We start from the raw sequence: 22,437 nt of genomic DNA, 5'->3' as shown, positions 1-22,437 counted from the left end.
AGCACCCCACCGTTTCGACGGGCCCTATTTTCATTATCATTTCGTTCAAAACACATTCTAATTTCCATGAACTTTCTTTTTGGATACATGGGTAACTGAGGAGTTCGAACCATGCTGCTTGATTTCCAAACATTCTGAGATTTCCTCATTTTGCTGTTGTACTCTCTTTTTTCAATATATTTTTATTGATTTTAGGGAGAGGAGAAGGGAGAGGGAGAGAGAAGCATCGATGTGAGAGGGAAACATGGATTGGTTGCCTCCTGCACACACCCAAACCGGGGATTCAAACACACACCCTGGGATGTGGGGTGTCTGGGAAGCGCACCTCGACCTTTTGGTGCGTGGGTGGATGCTCAACCAACTGAGCCATGCCAGCCAGGACTCTTCTTCTCGTGATTTCTTGCTTAATTCCGCTCTGGACAGAAAGCACCCTGAGCAATTCTTGGCACTTTGTCGAGGTTGGCTTTATGCCCCGGGAAGGGTCAGTTTCGGTAAATGTTCTATGTGCCCTTGAAAAGGACGTGTGGCATCCTGTGCTGAGCCCTATGTGTGTCAATGAGGCCAAGTTTGTTCACTGCGTTGCTCATATCTCCTGTCCCTTACTGAATTTGTTTGTTTTTTTAGTTATTGGAGAGGTGCTTTTAAATCTCCACTTCTGGTTGTGAATTTGCTATTTCTCAGTTTAGTTTTGTCAGCCCTTATGCGTATTTTGAAGCTGTATTACTAGTGCACACTAATTTAGAATCGTTTCATCTTCCGAAAGCGCTCTCTTCCTCTCTAGCAAAGCGTCTTGCCTGAAAGTCTCTGATGTCCGGTGTTACAGTAGCCACGCAGGCTTTTGGGGATTTGGGTTTGCATCCTGTATCCTTTTCCATCCTTTCACTTTGACCTTTCCTGTGCCCTTATGCTTGCCAGTAGCACCTAGTTAGGGTTTGGCTTTTACTGGGAGGTTGCTGTCTTGTATGGAAGGTTTTCCATTTGCCTTGGCGAGCCTGTGGAAAACTCTGCTTGGCTCTGCAACCTTATGGCCTTGGCCTAGTTTCTCTTGGCCTGTCCGTTAAGAATTAGCAAATGCCTAGGGAAGAAGCAGCCGTGGCCCCTCCAGGCGTGGCCCCTCAGTTCCTGAATGTCTCAGTAGCACTGCCCAATTTTTATTTTCCCAGACTGCTGCAGGTCGTGCTCACATCCTTACGTCTGAGTTGGTAATCCCTGGTCTACGTGCGTACCAGTCTGTGAGAACGCCATATGAACAGACAGGACGTCCTTCCTCTCTCCCTGGCCTGCCAGAGAAGGCCAACCCAAATGAAAACGCTACTGACACGTTTTTAGGGCAGTGACTCTGTTCTGCAGGGTACAGGGCATTGTACTTTCGTCAAAACCCATAGAACTGTACCGTGGGAAGCGTGAAAGCTAATGTAAACTATGGACCTCAGGTAAAAACCATCTACTCATCTTGTTTCGTCAGTTGTAACAAATATGTCTGACCAAAGCAAGATGTTAATAATAGGGCACACTGTGAGGCTGGGCGTGTGGGAACTCTCCCCATTTTCTGTAAACCTAAAACTGCTCTCAAAAGAAAGTCTATTCGAAAACAATAAATAAATACAAGTGCTACTTATTCAGAGTGAGAAAAGAGGGCGACTAAATCCAGCAAAATAAGTCTCTCCTATGAAATTCAGGTCGGCAGACAAGAGCAGACACACTTACGCCTGGATGCCCACCTACAGCACCATTTGGTGAGGCAGCAGGAAACGAAGCCCCTCCTGTTGGGGTGGGGTGGTAGGTGGGAGTGCTTAAAACACACTTAAGGTGGTGACTCTTGTTCAGGGTACTGGAAGGACGAGAGGAAGTTCAAGTAATTGCCTACAGAGGGAAACCAGGCTGATTCCCAAATAGGCTCCCAGTGGGGGAGCAGCGAATAGAGCCCTTGTGTCCCACTCTCTGGGATCTGGGCCCCCCCACTCCACGCTGCCATGAGGATTTTCTAGGGCTGATGTTTTGTCTTGTTTTATACTCGGCATCACGGGGAACCCGCCTCCACTCTGCTCACGTGTCCTAATGTGCTAATTGGGTTTTTAAAGGGCCCTTTTCCTTTTCTGTATCTTTGTTACTTATCAGCCTGAGAAGGGGCGAGATCTGTAGACGGTACGCTCCATGAAAGCAGAAGACAGAGTTATTTCGTTCACTGATATATAGGGTGGGGCAACTGTAAACCTACTTTTGCCCCACCCTGTATGTAGAGTAGATACTTCATTGATGGTGGTTAAAGAATCGGCTTCAAATCACCAAGTAGCGGAGAGGGGCAATGGGGCCTCCACAGCGGAGGGCATCTCTGAGACACTCTTCAAGCAAACGCGCAGGTATTTCCGAGGCCCATCCACATCCGTGCATCCTCTGCCCCATGCCATCCCATCTCTCTTCTGGCTGCATGGCTGCATGGCTGCGGGCATGCTCAGTGAGCCCCCTGCTGGGAGCCGTGGGCACTGCAAGCTGGCCCATCGCTCTTGCCTGTTCTCACGGTGGGGAAAGGTCAGGGAGAGGTCAGCCCAGCTCCGCTGCATCACCTCTTCACCCAGGTCGAGCGGGGCCGTGACCTGGACTCCCTCAGAGCGGACTCTCCCTGGAAAATAAGAGTGTGTTTTGTTTTTGTGATGAATGGATTTGGTAAAATGTTTTCTTACTTTTTCCTAGACATCGCCTGGTGGTATTACCAGTATCAGAGAGGTAAAAAAAAGTTTAAACTCACTTGACTCCTTGGTCACATTACTTTCAAAGGAAGAGCTCTGTAACCGAGTATTCAGATTTTGTCGTGAGTCTTCTCGCTCACTGACTCTGCGCCCCGTGTTCACGCACCCCACCTGCACGGACCCCGTTGGAAGCGTCCTTTTAGAGACAAGTTATGAGGGAAGCTGTACTCCCGAAGCATCGGATATGTTTTCCTCTCCTGGGCAATAAAATATATATAAGAGCTCAGCGCCAATTTGTGGCTCCAGTGTAGTAACTGCGTAGAACAAATGACCTGAATTTCTGTGTTCTCTTTGTCCCTGTGGTCTTGACCTCCTAATCGAATCCACATTTTCTGAGGCTGTTTTCCTTATTACTTTACCTCTTCTTATTGTATTATATGTATTTCATATAATTGCTTCAATCCCTTTGTGAAACAAAGCGGAATGTGTTAAGCAAATAGTGAGGGAGAGAGAAGGTTCGGTAGACGGAGTGGGGTGAGGTAGGAGAAAGGTAGGCAGGGGTGAGGGTATGTACCACAGATCAGGAGCCAAAAGCTGAAATGCCTCTGGGACCAGGAAGGCGGCATAGCTGACGTAAGTGAACCAGAAGGGACGGAGGGAGCCCTGGAGGGGACAGCCGCTGCTCAGCTCCAGTAAACGATTGCCTTGTGACAACTCAAGACCGAATCTTCAGATAATCCCACTTCCCAAGGAAAATCAGAAACCCAAATGTGTACATGAATCCCTCATCTTTAAATCTTGGCAATTTGTTCTCCCCAAAAAATTAAAGCACATGTTATAGGCCAAACAAGACCTCTCTTTGGGCTGTGTTCATGCCAAGGGACACCATTTTGTAACCTCAAAACTGCATGGGTGGGTATGAAGTCCGGCCCGGAGATCGCAGGATAGAGAAACTATTTTTCAGTCCAGAGAGGAGATGGTCATGGCCATGGTCATGGGCCTGACAGAGGAGGCGCCTCACCAGGGAGAAGACCAAAGGCGTGGGTCCTCCTGCTCCTCATAGTCTAAGGGTCTGACTTGTATGCAGGCCAGAGCTTGCTGGGGGCAGAGCCACTGTAAGGCCGGCTACAAGCCCATTTGCAACTTGTGCTCAAGGGAAGCAGAAGCCGTTGCAGGGGCACGTGGAAGCGAGATCTATACAAGAGGCCTGGCCGGCGGGACTCGGTCCAGGTCTGTCACCAGCTGTCTATGACAGCAGACCTGGGACTCAGGAGAAGCCATTTCATGGCAGAGCCTGGCAGAGGTCACCTGTGCCCGCCCTTCACCTGGGCTCCGTGTGGATGATAGATACCGGGACTCACTGAGGCAGTGCATTCTCTTTTCTGAGGGTCCGAAGCTTTCATCCCACACTCAGAAGAGCTGTGACCCCCAAAATTGAAGGACCACTTATTCTGCATCATCCTCTCCAGCCTCTCCTTCTGCATCTTCTGCAGTTGGTTATTCGATCTCGTTTCCACTACCCCCAGTGAGAGATGGTGCATCGCTTCAGAAGGTGCTCCTACTTAGAGAACTCTTTATGTGTTAGGACAGCCGTCTCCCTAATATTCCCATGGAGAGGGTAATGGTCCCCACCACACACAGGGTTTAGTGACTAACGGGCATGAAAACATTTTACAAATTAACAGTACTTGACAAACAGAAGGTTTTCTAATTCATTGTTGTTATGTAGCAATCATAAGTATGAAGTCTCTGGGTTAATTTTCTACCATCCAAGCTCAATCTGACTTGGGAACTGGCTCATCATTATTTTTAATGACAAAAATAATAACAACAAGCAAAGTTTGGCCTCGGAGACTCTTAACAAACCTCCGAAGAAACCATCAAGCAGGCTCCCCACCTATTAATGCCGTTTCCTCTTCCTCCACCCAGGGACTCTCCGGGGGCCAACAGGAGGGGTGCAAAAACCTCTGAGGCCCCTTCCCAAGTTTCTGCAGAGGATCCATAAGGAGGCATCCACGGAAAGGGAGGAGAGAGCTGGATGAGACACGGGAATGCCTCCCCCGCTCCAAGGTTGCCTCAAGTGCAGGCAAATTAGTCGTTTCCATTTGCATGTCATGGCACAGACTTCTGTGTGTGTGTATGCTGACTGGATTGCTGTGTAGACTCGAGTTCTTACTAATTAACAATAAGAAACCTGAGAGCCGCGGGTTTAAGCCCCGCATGCCCATGTGCAGGCTGCTTCCCAGCATCTCGAGTCCAGAGACACGGATTTCCGTCCATGGCAGCTGTCACACAGCCTGACCAGCAGAGGGTGGGGGGGGGGGGGGACGGAAAACAAAACAGAAGCTGGGCAGGCAGCCACTTCCCAAACATTAAGGTGTTACAGAACCCGTTTGATATGGACGTCAATCCCGCTGCCCAGGCAGCCGACTAATCGTTTGTTAACAAAGTCCAGTTCTACCTTAATGGGTTTCATATTTGATATTTCAATAATTACTTGGTGCATTTTTAATCAAAGAGATGGCAAGCAAGTGCAGTTTCTGAATCAGACTCTCTCAGACTCCCGCAAAGGGAGTTCTCTGACTCGGGAGGAATTCCGTCAGGAGCTCAATAGAAAGAAGGCAGTCTTGTGAAAAATATCTTTTAAGCTTCTAGGTAAGATAAACGGGGAAAGGTGTCCTAGACACCTTCAAAAATACACCATTTCTTCCAAAAAATACATTTGTATCTTCCTTACTTACATTTTAACGTAACTTTTACCTCTTTTCAATGCTAAATATCTGGGCATTTTATCATTGATTTTTAGAGACAGGGGAATGGAGAGAGAAAGAGAGAGAGGTGAGATCCAAACATCGATTGGCTGCCTCCTGCATCCCCCTCCTGGGGATCAAGCCTGCAACCCGGGCATGAGCCCTGACCAGGAATCAAAGCTTTCAGGAGGACGCTCCAAAAACTGAGCCACACCGTCCAGGGTTCTCTGTACGTTTTTAAATAAAATTGCAATTGAATCTAATGCCAGGTGATTTAAACCAACAATTTGATTTGTATTTTAAAATGAGGTAAAGAAAATATGAGCATTCTAATTAGATTTATGGGGGGGTTGGTGTTTGTTTGTAATTGCTACTTGTTAGCTACAAACATAATAACAATTAAAGGCCCTGTAAGAGTTACAAGGAAATTGGCCACTGCGGCTATGTTGTCTACACAGAGGATCTTATTTATGTTGATTAATCTGTCCTGCTCCCAAGCAGGATAAGCTGATCTGTATTGCCCAGCACCTAAGAAAGATGATGACAAGGAATTGTTACCCAATTCCTCGGCCTCTCCCTTGAAACCCCAGCCAAACGCCCATTCCTTTGGGGGATGGTGCAAGATTCAAACTCACTTTGATGGCTGCCTTCCCTCTTGAAATCCAAGCATCAAAAGGAAAAGTGGTGCAAAGAGGCAGACACTGACTAGAGCGATGCCTGCAGAGGAACACGCCGCTCACCGGTTCCTCAGGTGGAAGCCCCGCCCTCCTCACCCTCCACGGCCGCGGGGTGTGACAGGGGTCGGTGTCCGTTCCCTGCAGCCTGCCCACCTCGTCACTATTCTCGCCAGCCCAGATGTGCAGCCGTTCGATTTATGGATTTGGTAACGTCTGCTGACAACAATGGGCAGGAGAGGTTAGATGGTAATTGATTCTTGATTGGAGAAAATTCACAGAAAGCATTGTGGCAGGGCCCGGCGGAAAACACTCCCTCACCCGTCTGGGATGGTAGGACGATGAAAGTTCCGCCTGTTGGGGTTTTGTGATCCTTCAATAGGAGGCGGGCAGAGTTCTCGCTTTAACTGACGGACACCTTCTACATCACGCGCGCAAAGTGAGATTGCATTGTGGTTAAACTGCCACTTAAAACAGCGATTTTGAGAGCCCTTCGATGTGTTAGAAGCTTTCATTTATATAAAGTAGCTCCCATTTCAGTCCTGTTCCCATCATGTCAGTCTAGCTAGTCAATATTACAAAACGATACTGTAAAACACATTCCTATTTTTAAATTTATATTCATGCTATAATTTGAATTTGTTGGTAGATTGTGCTAGCCTTTCTCTAGTTGACCCAAATGGTGAGAGTTTACTCCATGCCTTTATATATATATTTTTAATTGATTTCGTAGAGGAAGGAAGAAGGAGAGAGATAGGAACATCAATGATGAGAGAGAATCATTGATCGGCCGCCTCCTGCACGCCCCACACTGGGGATCCAGCCCACAACCTGGGCCTGTGCCCTGACCGGGAATTGAATCCTGGTTCATAGGTCGATGCTCAACCCCTGAGCCACGCCAGCCGGGCTAATCTATGCCTTTTTGATAGCCTAGTTTCCCTTTGCTATTTGGAGGGTGTGGCTCAATCTGCTCCCTTACCTGTGTCTAGAATATTCAGACGTTCAGTGAGCAGCACATTGAATATGCAAAGAAATTATTTCAAAAGAAAGGGAAATGTTTTCATGCGGGCTTATTTTTAACACCCCCGCTCTCAGCCTCACTGGGACCGTGTTTCTCTCCAGCACCGAGCTCCTCACCTGGTGTCTGACCTAGAGAAGGTGGACTGGTGGCGAGACAGACAGGGACCGGGCATGGCTCCAGGCAGGAAGGTCCTCTGCAGGGTGGTCCCGACCCGCAACCCTGTGTCCCAGATCACGACCCTTGAGACAGCCCTGACTGGTCTGACAGTGACTCCCAGTCAGCATCCCAATGCCATCTCCTCTGGTTCCAGATAAGATTGAAGACGAGCTGGAGATGACCATGGTTTGCCACCGGCCTGAGGGCCTGGAGCAGCTGGAGGCCCAGACGAACTTCACCAAGAGGGAGCTGCAAGTCCTTTATCGAGGCTTCAAAAACGTAAGACCCTCGGCCCCTGGAGGCCCCGCCGGGCTCCCCTGGGGCTGAGCTCTCCCAGACGCCCGGGGGCCTGTCCGGAGCTCTCCCGGCGGAGTCCCTATACAAGGAGGAAGGTCGGTTCTATAAAGGGGACATGAGGCAAGGCTGCCTGGCTAGAAAGGAGGACTCCAGGCCAGATGGGTTCCAGCCTGAGCATAACCCGTTCACACTCTGTATGGTTGGAGCCTCAGAAACAAGGGGGTTTAGACAGCTGCTAACCAAGCTGACGGACACTGGTACCGAAGCCTGAAAGCCGGCGTGTTCATTTACCACTCATTTCATGTATTGAACTGTGGGATCCCTTAACACGACCTGCGTGGTTCAGGGCCCACTCAGGGTCCGGTTTCTGGAGGAGGCCACACACTAAAATGAAGAGAGAGACTAGAAAAGAGTTAATTTGGGAAAATGGGGGGCCAGGCGGGAGTCAACCTCTAGTGGGAAAACTACCGCCAGGCTCTGGCCTTGCTATCCCTTTTATTGAGGCTGTGGGATACACCCATTACCCCCAAGCAGCTTTGGGAAACACCCATAGCCCTTAAGCAGGTAATAAGCGGATTACCATATCAGTAAGGATTTACATGGTTACAAGATGGAGAAGTTGCCTCAGTTACCATTGTCTCAATTAGATAGGGAATGGTTGGCTCTGACCTTTCAGAGCTTCAAGGTTGACCAGCCTCTTTCTATTAGTGAGACAATGATTGGTTTCCGGCATTGAACCTCATGATAGCCTTGTTGGGAAGATCCTGTTAGACCCATTTTACAGCTCAGGACACTGAGGCTCAGAGACTGACTCAAAGTCACAAAGCTTAGAAGGGGCTGAGCCAGGAACCGTCCTTCTCATCCGAGTCCAAACTCGTCCTCCTCCCAGCCCCGTTCTCTGAGGAAGTCTCATCATTTTGCAGAGCGGCTTTGGTCCTAAGGTGGGGCTGCCCCCACCCCAGCCCCTCCCTGCCCCTTGTGATCTAGAGATAAGGAAGCCTAGACCTCAAGGCTGGGCCCAGTATACTGCTCTGGGGGCAGCCCTCAGACACCCCCGCTGACTGTCTCCTTCCGGCAGGAGTGCCCGAGTGGTGTGGTCAATGAAGAAACATTCAAGCAGATCTACGCACAGTTCTTCCCTCACGGAGGTGAGTCCGACCTTGGCAAAGACCCTGCCCAGCTCCCTTTTCTTTTCTTTTTAATATATTTTTATTGATTTCAGAGAGGGAGAGAGAGACAGCAACATCAATGATGAGAGAGAATATCATTGATCTGCTGCTTCCTGCACGCCCCCCACTGGGGATCAAGCCTGCAACCCGGGCATATGCCTGGACCAGGAATTCAACCGTGACCTCCTGGTTCATAGGTCGATGCTCTACCACTGAGCCACGCCGGCCGGGCTCAGCTCCCTTTTTGAGAAGCAGCCTTCCTTTCTCCAAGTTCATGCCCCTTGGACCTGCCTCCTCAGCACCAGGGAGAACTCAGAGCAAGATGCTTCCCTTCCAGGGGTCCTCAAACTACAGCCCGCGGGCCACATGGGGCCCACCGAGGACATTTATCCGGCCCGCCGGGTGCCGCTGCCTGTCCTGCTTAGCAGCCGACTCGTCCCGGGCCCGCAGTGCGCATAGGAATTTGTTCATAGTTTTTTTTTAAAACTATAGTCCGGCCCTCCAACGGTCTGAGGGGCAGTGAACTGGCCCCCTGTTTATAAAGTTTGAGGACCCCTGCTTACATGATGTGGAGCTCACGAAAGCGTTAGCAGGAAAGAGCCCTGAAAAGGGTCCCTCTGCGGGCGAGGAGGGGGCGACAGAGCCACCTCATGAGGGCCCGGCACAGCTCTAGAAAGCAGGTGCTCCTCCCGATGCAGGATGCGGCCCAGGGAGGCTACGCCTCGCTCGGGACCACACAGCCAGTGAGCGCCGCCCCGCAGAAGAGCGTCTCCATCCAGTCACTGTCATTCGTCCACCCAGAACCACACAGCCAGGCAGGGGGCCTTTCTCTGGGGGTGCCTAGGAGCAGGGCAAGGCCCTGTCTCAGCTCTCACAGGAACTTCCCACCTGCGCCCCAGGAGAGCCAGAGGGATCCGGGTTCATCCCCGTGGGTTTGCCACTCCACAGTGGCTCCTTTGCATCCCCCAGCATCACCCTCTTCTCTTCCTTGCTGTCCTAAGTGCTCTCAGCCCGCTCTCAGCGCCCTGCCCCCTTCACCTGCCTCTCCTTCTCTGCCTTGCAGATGCCAGCACATATGCCCATTACCTCTTCCACGCCTTCGACACCACCCAGACCGGCTCCGTGAAGTTCGAGGTGCGTGTGTCTCTGGGACTCCCCAGGTCCCCGGCTCCTCTGCCTCTAAATCATGGGCTGTTGGGGAAAGGGTTGGATCATCAGATGCCCTCCGTGAAGACAAAAAAACCTTCATCCGTTTAACAAGCATTTCCTGGATAGAGAGAGAAGCTGCACCCGCCCTGCCTCCGGAGCTCGGGGCCTCCAGGGACCAATGGTGACAGCCTGGCAGCCCCCGTGCACACAGTGAGCACACGCAAGCCCTGTGCTACGTGCTTCACGTGTACCAGTTCCCTGAACCCTCACGATAACCCTAGAGTAGGGAGCTATCAGGTATTACCAGTTGCAGAAGAGGGAAGCAAAGAGAGGTCGCGTGCCTTCCCCAAGGTCATTTGAACGCAAGTGGGATGTTCCCTGAGTCCACGCTCTTAGCCACTAGACTCTGCCACCACCCACACAATAACTGCAGCCGTGGGACCAGGCAGTACCAGGGAGGCTGTTACCTGTGTCTGGAGGTATCCGCACACACAGAGCTCCATTCCTCCTCAGGGGGGCTCCTTCCCCAAAAGTGGGGCAGGGCGGGAAATAAAGGGGGGGCGCTGCTCTTCACTGAGCTTGGCCATATCCTTCCTGGGACAGAGGCCATGGGAGACACGATTGTGTCAAATCAGTCACAGCGTCGGACCCACAGACAGAGCTTCACCCCAGCCGACGGCTTGGAGTTACTGTCATTCATGCCTCTTCCACTTCTCAGGACTTTGTAACCGCTCTGTCGATTCTACTGAGAGGAACCGTCCATGAGAAACTAAGGTGGACATTTAACTTGTATGACATCAATAAGGATGGCTACATAAACAAAGAGGTGAGTGGGCTGAGGCCAAGGGCATGAGGGGCCACAGGAAGGCAGCTCATGAAATAGGAAACAGCTCAGTCGTGATGAGGAAGTTGTCCCAGGGAGGAGGGATCTGCTTTGGGGCGAACAGAGCTGGTGTCCGGCAAAATGAAGAAGTTCACCTTTGCCCTCCCCATTGCCCTATGCCGCCCCTTTCCCAGGCACTAAGAAAGGGTCAAACAGATCCATTCATCCTCACTGGCTCACACACATTCAATGCGGATTTCTCGGTGGGTATAAGTGGTTTATGTCAGCGTAGAGTTCCTCTTCCCGGGGGAACTTGCATTTTAACAGGCTAACAGCCACAGTGAGAGCCAAAAGTTGGAATCGTTTTGCAGTTATCTCCTTGAAGAGAAAAGGGAGATTTGGGGCGAAGAGGAGACCACATTTGGATCATATGGGCCACAACCTATTTTGCAATAAACCCGCAGAAAGGGGTGAGGGTGGGTGCAGCCATTTCTAAAGAAATGGTCTGAACCTTCACTGCTTGACACGTTTGGAGCCTCGGAGTCCATGTGGTGTCTAGTCAGTGAAAGGCCCCCAGGTCCACCTCAAAACGCACTTGGGTACCTACTGTGTCCAGCATCTTGGTTGAAGCTTGGATGTAGCCTCCATAACATCCGCTTCCTGAGCGCCAATCCTCACCTCAGCCCTGCAAGGTTCTCTCCAGTGTTTTATTCCTCATTCATTCGGTCATGTATTTGCCCAACACACATCTGAGGGCTTCTTAGGTGTTCCAGATGCTGAAGATAAATTGGTAAACAACCCCAACAATATGAAAACCCTAATATCCCCTAGAGCAAATGTGTTACCCGAATTCCAGCGAATACATACAATGGAAATCCAGGTGGCCAGCTAACATCACGCAAGAGTAACAAGAAAGAAAGCGTGTATGCTGCGTTGCATTGGAAAAGTCGCTTTATAAAGCAGCCTGTATAGAACCCTATCCAGAGTAGCTCAATTTCAGGCAGCTGTCCACCTTTGCTGCAGTCAGCTGTGGTCAGTGGCACTTGTGGCCACAGACACAGGTCACCGGGTACGAATCCAGCCGCCCAGGAATTAAAGAGTGGGGAGAGGGTCTTCCAGAAAGGGAGTGTGGGCTGACCGGTACATAAACAGGTCCACCCCAATCCCAACATGAACCCTCACAGAGGGGAATGCTCAAGAAAAGGTAACTACCCAAGAGCTTCCGGAGGCAAAGAGAATTCCCCACGGTCCTCTTTGGGAGAAGGCGCCCCGCTAGTCTGCTTCCTGACGCCCTCTCACCAGCTAAAGAAGGTCCTTGTCATCGCTTTCATTCCTAAGGGGGATGAGGAGCCCCCAGCCATCACCTAGAAGAGCTTGACCTCACGGTTTCGCACTGTGCTTCCATGTCCCTGTGCAGGAGATGATGGACATCGTCAAGGCCATCTACGACATGATGGGCAAGTACACGTATCCTGTGCTCAAGGAGGACACCCCCAGGCAGCACGTGGACGTCTTCTTCCAGGTGAGTGTACACACCTGGGCGGGAGCTCGAGCTCCACGGAGGCCAGTCAGCCCACAGCATCGGAGCAGTGGCTGGTGTCCACCCCTGTCCCGCACCGTGTCGGGGACAGAAAGAATGAAAAGGGACTGCGCTCCCGGAATGAGTGATCTCTGAAGCAGGCGGGTAGACACTACAGAAGAACACAGGGGCGTATACGTGGTACAGTGCACCCTCTAAGTTCCGTAAGATTCTTGGGGGATCCGAGTCCACAGGGAAGACGTCATTAAGCACAGGTGTGCAGGTGGTAAGCCCTGGTGTCTAGAGAGTGAGGGAAATGGGCGTGGGAACTGTGGTGGATGGATTGTGAGGTCTTTAGGTGGGAGACTTCGTCCTTGTGAATCCGTGAGTAGAAGGGTGGCCAGGTCCCAGTGGCATTTTAGTAAAAAATGCACCTAGTGATGGAGGGTCAAAGAACACCAGGGCTCACGGTAGTCGAATCCTCTCACTTTGCACATGGGAAAATCAGGCTCACAGAGGCTTAGAGACTCACTCAGGGCCATCAGTGACAGTGACAGCGACAGGAGTAGAAGCTCTCATGTCCAGGCTGGAAGCATCTCAGGAGACACGGGAGGCTGTCAGCAGGCGGGTCCAGTGATGAAATGATGAGAGTCCGGAGCGTGTCTTTTCGTTTTAAGGATGCTCATGGGGTCAGGTGCTGTCACCAGGGCCCGGTGGAGTTCCCTGGCCAGTGAAAAACCACCCTCCTTCTCGGGGCAACGTTGGTTAATAAAGGGCAGCTTTTGGAATGCAGAATGCCAGGTTCTCTAAAGCGCTTCCTCTCGTGTCTTTCAGAAAATGGACAAAAATAAAGACGGGATCGTGACGTTAGATGAATTTCTCGAATCCTGTCAGGAGGTGAGGAGAGATCTCAGGCCACGTCTCTAAATCGGGGAAGGAAAGCCGGGGTTTGGCGACCTGCGGGAGGAAGAGAATGACAAACTGTGACCCCTCAAGTCAGAGACACTGATACCAGCGGCAGCAAGTCAGAATTCCAACCATCGCCACTCCCCGGAATGATCTGCGGTTGGTCTCGGCCAAGCGGGCTGAGCCAGGCAGCCTGAGAAGGGCAGGGGGGTATGGGAAAGCCCAGAGGGGTCTCTGTGAGATGACAGGCTTGCCACGTGCGCAACACCATCATTTTTTTACCTGCCTCTGGCGTGATGACCCACTACCCAGACCACAGGGGAATCGCTGGAAAAATAACTAAAGCTGAGATTCTCAAGCCACAGTGTGCCTGAGAGCTGGCCAGGATGATTCTAAAAAATGTGCATCTCCAGGTTCCACCCCAGAGACTCCATATGTAGGGTTGGGAGGTCTAGAAATCTTCATTTATTTTTAATACATTTTTATTGACTTCAAAGAGGAAGGGAGAGGGAGAGAGAGAGAAAAACATCAATGATGAGAGAGAATCATTGATTGGCTGCCTCCTGCACACGCCCAACTGGAGATGGAGCCCGCAACCCGGGCATGTGCCCTTGACCAGAATTGAACCCGGAACCCCCCAGTCCACAGGCCGACACTCTATCCACGGAACCAAACCAGCTAGGGCTAGAAATCTTCATTTTTAACACAAATGCCCTGGCTCAATGCTTCCAAAACCATAATGTGCAAACCAGCCTCACTGAAGGGCTTGTTCACACAGATCCTCATGCAATCTGTCGGACTGCGGCTCTTGCTGCTACTTTGCGAACACTCCCCCAGGTGGCGCTGCTCCCGCTGGGGCTTGGACCACATTTTCATTGTTAAACTCTAGGATAGACTCACCCCTGGAGTCTGCAGGACTCGGACCTGGAAGTGATGGCTTTCATCTACTTTAGGAAGATGCATTCATACCCCCACCTTATTTCAGAAAGGTGCACAGTCACTCTTAGCTCCACTCATAAGAACTGCAAAGACCAGAAAGCTGGGGGGGAGTTATTAACACACGCTGAGCACCTGCCACAGTGTATTGCATGAACCTCACAGCAACCCTGAGAGGGAGAGGCGCTCTATCTGGGTGACATGCTAACGCTTTCATAACTAGGATGGGCGGGGACTGACCACTCTTCACCGACCTTGGCCCACCGCCCTGGAGCAGTGCCCTAGAGGACCCTGGCTAAATTCGGCATTAGCCTGCTAGTTGATGGATCTTTGGGTGGGCCAAGGGTCCTGAGCCAGTTACCAGGTAGCCAGAGGGGAAGATGTTGGGGTAGGGGGAGGCTCAGGTCAGCAGCTACTCACCAACAGGTGAATGTCAACATTTTAATCATGATGAAATGGCTACACAGCTGTATTTATCATACCCACTTTAAAGAAGAGAAAACAGAGGCATTGCAGGGTTAAGAGGTGTGGCCAGGGCACAATAAGTCAGAGATGGAAGTTGAACTCCATCATTCTAACTTTAAATGCCAGGCCCTACTGTAGTTTCTCACATTAGCAACTTCTGTAGCTATTCATGAATGAACTCATTGGCTTAATGGCCTATTGTATAAATAGATATTATGATTGGTACCACTTTACAGGTGAAGAAATTGAGGCATGGAAAGATTAAGCAGCTTGCCTGAGGTCACAGATAGTAATTGGCAGAGTCAGGCAGCTTGACTCGAGAACCCATCCCTAACCACTAGGCCAGTGGTCGGCAAACGGCGGCTCGCGAGCCACATGCGGCTCTTTGGCCCCTTGAGTGTGGCTCTTCCACAAAATACCACGGCCTGGGCGAGTCTATTTTGAAGAATTGGCGTTAGAAGAAGTTTAAGTTTAAAAAATGTGGCTCTCCAAAGAAATTTCAATCGTACGGTTGATATTGGGCTCTGCTGACGAATGAGTTTGCCGACCACTGCAGGCAATAATACCTGCCCGCTCCAGAAATTTTCGAAAGATCTCACCTACCCAGAATCAACTTTTGTCTTTGTTGATTTTCTCTGTTATAGGTCTGCTTTTTATTTCACTACTTTGGGCCCTAAATTATTTCCTTCCCTCTGCTTTTTTATTTTAATTCGATTTTCGAGGTTTTCTTCTAGCTTTATAGGTCTGCTTTTTATTTCACTACTTTGGGCCCTAAATTATTTCCTTCCCTCTGCTTTTTTATTTTAATTCGATTTTCGAGGTTTTCTTCTAGCTATTGAGGTGGAGGTTTGGATCACTAATTTTCATCCCTTGTCTTCTATTATATGCATTTACAGAGAGAGAAGTTTTCCTTTGAGTACTGCTTTAGCTGAGTACTGCTTCAGATCACTGCCCCGCCCCACCCGCCTGCCCCCCCCACCACCAGGTTTTTTTGAAAAATATTTTTATTGATTTTTGGAGGGAGAAAAAGGAAGGGAGAGAGAGAAACATCAATGTGAGAGTGAAACATTGATTGCTGCCTCCTGCACACCTCCTATCAAGCCTGGAACCCAGACATGTGCCCTGACCGGGAATCGAACCGGCAACCTTTCTGTACACGGGATAATGCCCAACCAACTGAGCCACACCGGCCAGGGCCAGATCCCCCAAGTTTCATTGCCATATTTTTATTATATTTTAATTCAAAATATTTTCTTCTCTGACCCGTGAAATACAACATCAAAACTAACAAGAAAAAAATTGAAAATGTGAGTAACCCTATGCCTGTTAAATAAATTGAGTCTGTAATTTAAAAGTTTTCCACAGAGAAAGTGGCAGGCTCAAATGCCTCCACTGGTAAATTTTTTTTCAAACATTTAAGGAAGAAATGATACCAATTTTAAACAAACTCAAAGAATAGAGAAATAGGAAAAACTTCTCAACTTGATTGATGAGGCTCTCATGACCCTAATAAATATCAAAATTTGACAAGGCCATTACAAAATAAAAAAATAAAAAACATTCAAGCTAATATATTCCTTCTGGGCTTAGATGCAAAATATCAAGTCCAGTAATATGTAAAGAGCATAATGCATAATGAACAAATGGGATTTGTTACAGAAATGTTAGGTTGGTTTAGCGTTCAAGAATTAATCGGTGTAATTAATAACATCATAGAATAAAAAAGAAAAAAAAACATGCGATCATCTCAGTAAATGTAGAAAAATCCTATCTAATAAAGAAGGAATATGCAAATTGACCATCACACCATCACAAGATGGCGGCACCCATAGCCACAAGATGGCGGTGCCCAGTCCCCTCAGGAGTTCTCCATTCCTTTCAGCCCCACCGGGGTAGGTGGCAGGCGCGTGGTACAGCCGGATCTGCCCTCAGCCCCCCAGCCGCCCAGGGCTGGCCCAAGGCGCAGGCAAGCCTTGGATATCAGCTGCCCAGCTGCCTAGGGCTGGCCTGAGGCACAGGCAAGCCTCGGATGGTGGCTGCCCAAGGCTCAGGTAACCAGGGCCAGCCGAGGCTTGCGCTGCCAGCAGTGGCAGCAGCAGAGGTATGATGGAGGCGTTGCCTTCCCCTGATCACCAGGTCGCCTCCTGCCCCTGAGGGTTCCCGGACTGTGAGGGGGGCAGGCCAGGCTGAGGGACCCTCCCTCCAGTGCATGAATTTTCATGCACCAGGCCTCTAGTCATTTGATAAAATGCAATTGCCCAGAGCTTCTTAAAAGAAGCAATACTCTCTAGTTCACTGGATAACTGGTTCCTTCCAAATTTCTTAAGGCCAGAGAAGGCACTCCTTGCCTTGAGTGGCCTGTTTTCTGGGTCCCAGCCCTCACTCCTCGTTTCTCACGCCCTTTTGAAACCACACAACCAATGGGTCTGGGCTATCTATCACTACCTGAGCCAATCAAGTAAAGACAGGGTTGAATTGTATATGAGCATTTATTCCAATAATTCCAGCAGTACGGGAGAGCAGCAGGTCATCCACAAAAATCTGCTCTGCAAACACCCATAAGCCAGCTGCTGATATTGGATAGGACAAAGATTACATGTAATTCCTAAGCCTGAGTTTAGGAATAACAGGCGTGGGGAAGTAGTCAGTGAGGGCTGGGGTGGGACTCCATTGGGCAACAAGGTTGTTCATCTTTTCATTATATTAGGCAGTTCTTGAATGAAAATGGATCTCATTCCAAAGTTGACTCCCCAGTCCAAGGTTGACTCCCAGGTCCTGAGGCTGTACAACTCCCAGCCAGGTTAGAATGTCCTTCCTTTAATCAGAACGAGGCCATCATGGTTAATAGATCATGGTTAATATTTCTTATAACTATAGCTAGTCCCCGATATTCTATTTCTGCCTTAACACTTGCAGGAGTCTTTCTGCCCAGGAAACCCATGCTGGAGGTTGGATCCCCAGGTACAGAGCTTCTCAGGAATTCTAACCATTCTCTCCCCTCACCCCTCCCCAGGATGACAACATCATGAGGTCCCTCCAGCTGTTCCAAAACGTCATGTAACTACGGACACAGCCATCCGGCTCTCAGAGACATTGTACCAAACCACCAACCTAACACCTTGATCTGCCCTCCTGACTTCACACTGACTCTGGGACAGAAACACCTGCTGTGCTTGGGAAGAATTCTCTGCCGAAGACTTTCTAAGGAGCCCAGCATCCCGTGGCCCGGTCTCTGATTGCCAGCTCTTCCTCCTCCCTCTTCCTGAGAGAGACAAGATGAAATTGGAAGCATGCTCATCTCGTCACACTGCAGCCCCAGGGAAGGTCCCTCTGCCTGAGCTTAGACAGTAGTGCACACACGTGTCTGCTTGCGCGCCCCAGCCCTCTGCTTACAGTGCAGCAGACCTCGGTGTGTCTGGAAGCAAGATGACCTGAGCCAAATGCACTCCATCCTCTGATGGCCTCCCAAACCAATGTGCCTGTTTCCCTTCCTTCGGTGGGAAGAACGAGCGTTCTTCGGAACCATGTGAATCTACCATGACTAGCGTGGGAGAGCCAGCACCTGACCGACATAGGACAGGACTGAGTTGTTGAGCATGGCATTGTCTGACGACCCAAACTGCCCATTCCTTTTGTTCCTGGAGGCAAGGACCAGTAATTCTCTCTCACTAGCACCTGTGCTGGTAGGACCAATCCCTTAACAGCCCAGAAGGGAGCCGACGCCCAGTGGTCCATGTCTCCACTCCATCTCCTGCTAGAGCCCAGCACTGCATGTCCCTTCCAGAAAGCCTGCAAATTGCTGTAATTTTATACCATCTTCTAACCAATAAACAGAATTATTTCTTACACTCTTAATCGTCACGTCTTCCCTGAGTCCTTTGGGCAGGAGAGGTGAGTTGTGAAAAGCAAGGCCAGTCCATTCATTGGCACCTAATTATTAGTACTTACTAGGTCCCAAGCAAACATCCAATTCAGATGCAAATACCGGGGCCACATGCAAACGCATCCTGAAGAGGAAACTCTTCTCAACACCCCCCTTCCAACAAGCTCACCCCCACTCCCAAGACCATCTCCTGTGGAAGGTCGGGAACCTCGCGGGTGTGGCTGAGGACAGAGAGATAAAGAGGCGGCCAGCACCTCCTGCTGAGGCGCCTGGAGTCCAGAGGCTGAGCAAAGGACTTCAGCCTCTAAGCAGCAAATGATGACTATGGGTGAACACCTTGGGTTTTGGTCTCCCCGTTTGACATCACATTTAACAGACGAGGATCTGAGAGTGGCATTCTTGTAGGGAAAGCAATTTACAGAGCCTCTCTTATGTGCCAGGGGTTGTTGCCCCAGGAGCTTCATAGACATTAACTTATGTCGTGCTCACTGTGGAACCTTCTGGAAGGCAGAGTCCTGGTTATTACCGGTGAAGACACTGAAGCTCAGAGAGATAAGGAGACGGCCTAAGGTAGCACACAGCTCTATAGAGAGAGTCAACTCTCCCGGTCTTCCTTCCTATGAGGGGAACTGAGCATACATACCTCAAACAAATCTCATGCACCTGTGGTCAGTTCAGGGGCACAGGGATTCTCTGACTCCAAATAGCAGAGGAGGAAACATGCGGAGCAGGGGAGAGGCTCAGGTGCAAGAGAAGGCCACCCCATCTCAGCGGGCGGGAGGTATTCCAATCTGATTGCTGTGCCCCGCGGCCTCTCCTGGTTGGAACATGGAGGGGCTGCAGCTCTGCTTCCCTCTTTGCACTTCCCACGTGCTGCCATGTGGTCATCTAAGGCTGCTGGACACGTGGCTGCCTCCAGCAAGGCGCACACATAGGCCCAAGCAGAGGGTCTGTCCTTGGGCCCTTCCCACGTGGGCTCTGGACCTGCATCAGGAAGGTCTAGGCCAGTGGTGGGCAAACTCATTAGTCAACAGAGCGGCAAACCGCGGCTCCCAAGCCGCATGTGGCTGGCGAGCCACAGTTTGCCGACCACTGGTCTAGGCCAGGGGTGGGCAAACTTTTTGACTCGAGGGCCACAATGGGTTCTTAAACTGGACCGGAGGGCCGGAACAATAGCATGGATGGAGTGTTTGTGTGAACTAATATAAATTCAAAGTAAAGGAGCGGAGGGGAGAGCAAGAGAACCCTCCGCTCTTTCGGCTCCGCAGGCTGGATAGAACAGCCGAACGGGCCGGATCTGGCCCGAGGGCTGTAGTTTGCCCACGGCTGGTCTAGGCTGTGGCTCTCTGCCCTGGCTGCACATCACCATCGCCTGGGGCGTGAAAAGTGCTAACACCTGCCTCGCCCGCTCCCCCAGGCCAATTGACGTAGACTCTCTGAGGGTGGGGCCAGGCAGCAGGCTGCTTTAAGAGCTAAGAGCTGATTGTAAGGTGCATCCAGAGGTAAGATGAGGAAGTGACCAAACCCAGTGCTGAGAATGCCACGCGTAGTAGGAGCCCTTCCCCTAACCCCTGCTGTTAAAAAATTGGGTCTGGATCCCAAGGCACAACACCAATAGCCTTGGTGCACTGCCTGCTGCTCTGGGGCCTACCCCCACACCCGCCCCTCCAGAAGCACTTCACATCAACAAGCCTCATCATCTAACCGCCCCAGGCCCGTTCATTCCCCGCCAAGTTTCTCCAGCTACATCACATCACTCTACTCCCACCAGGAAGCCTGCCACCTCCGGCCCTCCTCTCCCCGCCTCCCCCTCCTCTTCCCCTCCCGCCCCTTCCCCCCCCCCCCCCCCCCCCCGCTTTGTCTCAAAGCCCAGTCAAGGCTCCCTCATCCGGTCTAGTGGGAGCTAGCAATAGAAACCCCCCAGTCCTGCTCCACCTCTCCCTCCACTGAATCACATTCATGGGAACAGCTGGAACGGGGCAAGGATTTTTGTGGCAAGGGGTTGGAAGAGTCACCAATCCTCCCACCACTGCGCCCCCCACTGCCTGCCCGGTCCAAGGGGTCAAAGCCCCTCACTGAGCATGCTGACACAGAACAGGTGACTGCTTGGAGAGACGTGGAGAAAGACAGGCTATTGTGGTGACTGAGGGGGGGCGAAGGGTTAAAACGATGCGGCAGGTGTGCCTCTTAAGCATCCCAACGCCCACCAAGGCTACACCAGCTGGGTGTGAGCGGTGGCTGCTGCTCGCCAATGAGCCGCTAGATGGCGCAGGCGCCCCGCCGAATAAGGCGTGGGCCCTGCATCTGGGGACTCCAGACTGCGCGCGAGCCCAGGGGGTGAGCTGTCTGGGAGGGACTCGCCTCGCTGCTCCTAACCACGGGGGCTGGCTTCCGGCCACCTGTGCACGCCCAAGTCCCGCACTTCCAAAGGCCCGGTGTCTAGTGTCTGCTCTGGTACCACTGCCTTGAAATTCTTAATAACCTGTGAACAGGGAACCTACATTTTCCGTTTAAAGACTTGCTCGCCGTGACTCATTCATCCCAATGAGGTGAGGATATGGTCCCATTTTATAGACCAAGAAACCGAGGCTCCGAGAGGTGTTGAGACCTGTCCAAGATCACACGCTGGTTGCTGATGGAGCCCTCTGGACGTGGCATCTATGACGCCAAGTGCAGGATCCCTTCCCACCCACACCAGAGGCTGTCCACGCAGCCCCGGCCCTGCACAGGCCCAGATGAAGGCCTCTGCCCCCCCCCCCACTCCCCCCCAGCAGGCAGCTCCTTCAGGCCTGGGGTGGGGCTGGGATAAAGGGCCCCAGGGCCAGAGCTGTTCCCAGGCTCCATTTCTTATGGGGGTTGAAAAGTCCTATGGAGCCTGGGGGAAGAGGCAGCCAGCCCAGCCCACGTTGTTAAACCCGGCTTCTTCCTGGACAGCCAGCCAGCAGCGGACTTGGGTCACCGGAACGACGTGCAGGTCAGTGGGGTGTGCAGAATGGGAGGGAGCAAAGGGTCTGGCTTCCCAGGGAGTGAGACAGCCCAGAGCTGGAATCCTGCCCCCCTTCCCCCCCACCACCACCACGCCCTTTCCAGCTACACGTCTCTCAGCGGAGGGGCCCCCGGAGCCTCGCTTTCATCAGAACTAAAGGGGGAAATTCTCAGGGTTGCTTAAATACTTCAAGTGCCAGGCGAGTCACAGGTACTGGGTAAATATGCCTTTGTTTACTTTTGGTTTTTGTCACAAAGACAGCTGGGTTATCCTCTCTGGTATCTGCCCCTTAGGGAACGGGGGTGGGAGGGAGGTCCCCAAGAGAGGAAACCTGTGAGAAATGTGGTCCAACAGGCCAGACCAGCCACCCAGGGAGCCAGGGCCTGTGGGTCTGGAGAGGGGCCTGCACAGCATAGAGGCGGCGGGAAAGCTGGGGGGAGGGGCTAGGCCACGGGCAATGGGGGAAACAAGAGAATGATAATACTCAGACTGCCCCCTTGTGGTCCTCCAACCCAGGGCTGGTTCAGAGCCTTTTCTGGGCCTTCTCATTGCTTGACCCTCCTCCCAGCTCCCTTGAGAAGCCAGCAGGGAATCAACCCGTTGTCCCAACTTACACATGAGTGACGTGTCCAAGGTCAAGAGGGTGACACAAGGACTTGACCCAGTCTTCTAATTTTTGATGCAGGTCTCTCCCCAGTACTGCAGAGTCAGGGATCCCATGGGAGGGAGAGCAGAAAAAACAGAACAACCTTCCTTGTTTCTCCATCTGCCACACCCACAAAACTAGGAGTGGGCGGTGGGGTTGGGGCCTGGGAGACGGAAAACAAAGATTCCTCTGGTTCCAGATCCTGTGCCCTCTTCCAAGTCCAGGCTGAGCCAGGAGGAAAGGTTGTCCCAGAGCCTCTGAAGTCAGGCAGGCCTGGGATGCAACCCACTGCTGCCACGCACCTGCTGTGTGACCTCAGGTAAGTGGCACCACCTCTATGAGCCTGTTTCCTCATTGATAACGCAGGGAT

General features: G+C 51.3%; 1 protein-coding gene across 6 annotated transcripts in view; it reads left to right on the top strand.

The window, feature by feature from the left end:
* KCNIP1 (potassium voltage-gated channel interacting protein 1) overlaps window positions 1-18,400 on the top strand; it is a 265,584-nt gene extending 247,184 nt beyond the window's left edge. For 3 of the 6 annotated variants that reach the window (XM_080673172.1, XM_080673177.1, XM_080673174.1), the window contains exons 2-8: window positions 7,443-7,567; window positions 8,664-8,733; window positions 9,818-9,888; window positions 10,622-10,729; window positions 12,144-12,248; window positions 13,080-13,142; window positions 17,566-18,400. In XM_080673172.1, the coding sequence (XP_080529298.1) occupies window positions 7,443-7,567; window positions 8,664-8,733; window positions 9,818-9,888; window positions 10,622-10,729; window positions 12,144-12,248; window positions 13,080-13,142; window positions 17,566-17,613 (590 nt within the window). In that variant the 3' untranslated portion in view covers window positions 17,614-18,400. Of the gene's footprint in view, window positions 1-2,691; window positions 2,725-7,442; window positions 7,568-8,663; window positions 8,734-9,817; window positions 9,889-10,621; window positions 10,730-12,143; window positions 12,249-13,079; window positions 13,143-17,565 lie in introns of all 6 variants that reach the window. The other 3 variants (XM_080673176.1, XM_080673175.1, XM_080673173.1) reach the window with 2 other exon arrangements.
* The last annotated feature ends 4,037 nt before the right edge of the window (window positions 18,401-22,437 follow it).

Source organism: Plecotus auritus (genome assembly GCF_963455305.1).
Source record: "Plecotus auritus genome assembly, chromosome: 6".
Taxonomy (NCBI): Eukaryota; Metazoa; Chordata; class Mammalia; order Chiroptera; family Vespertilionidae; genus Plecotus; species Plecotus auritus.
This window is presented reverse-complemented; position numbering and strand designations above follow the sequence as displayed.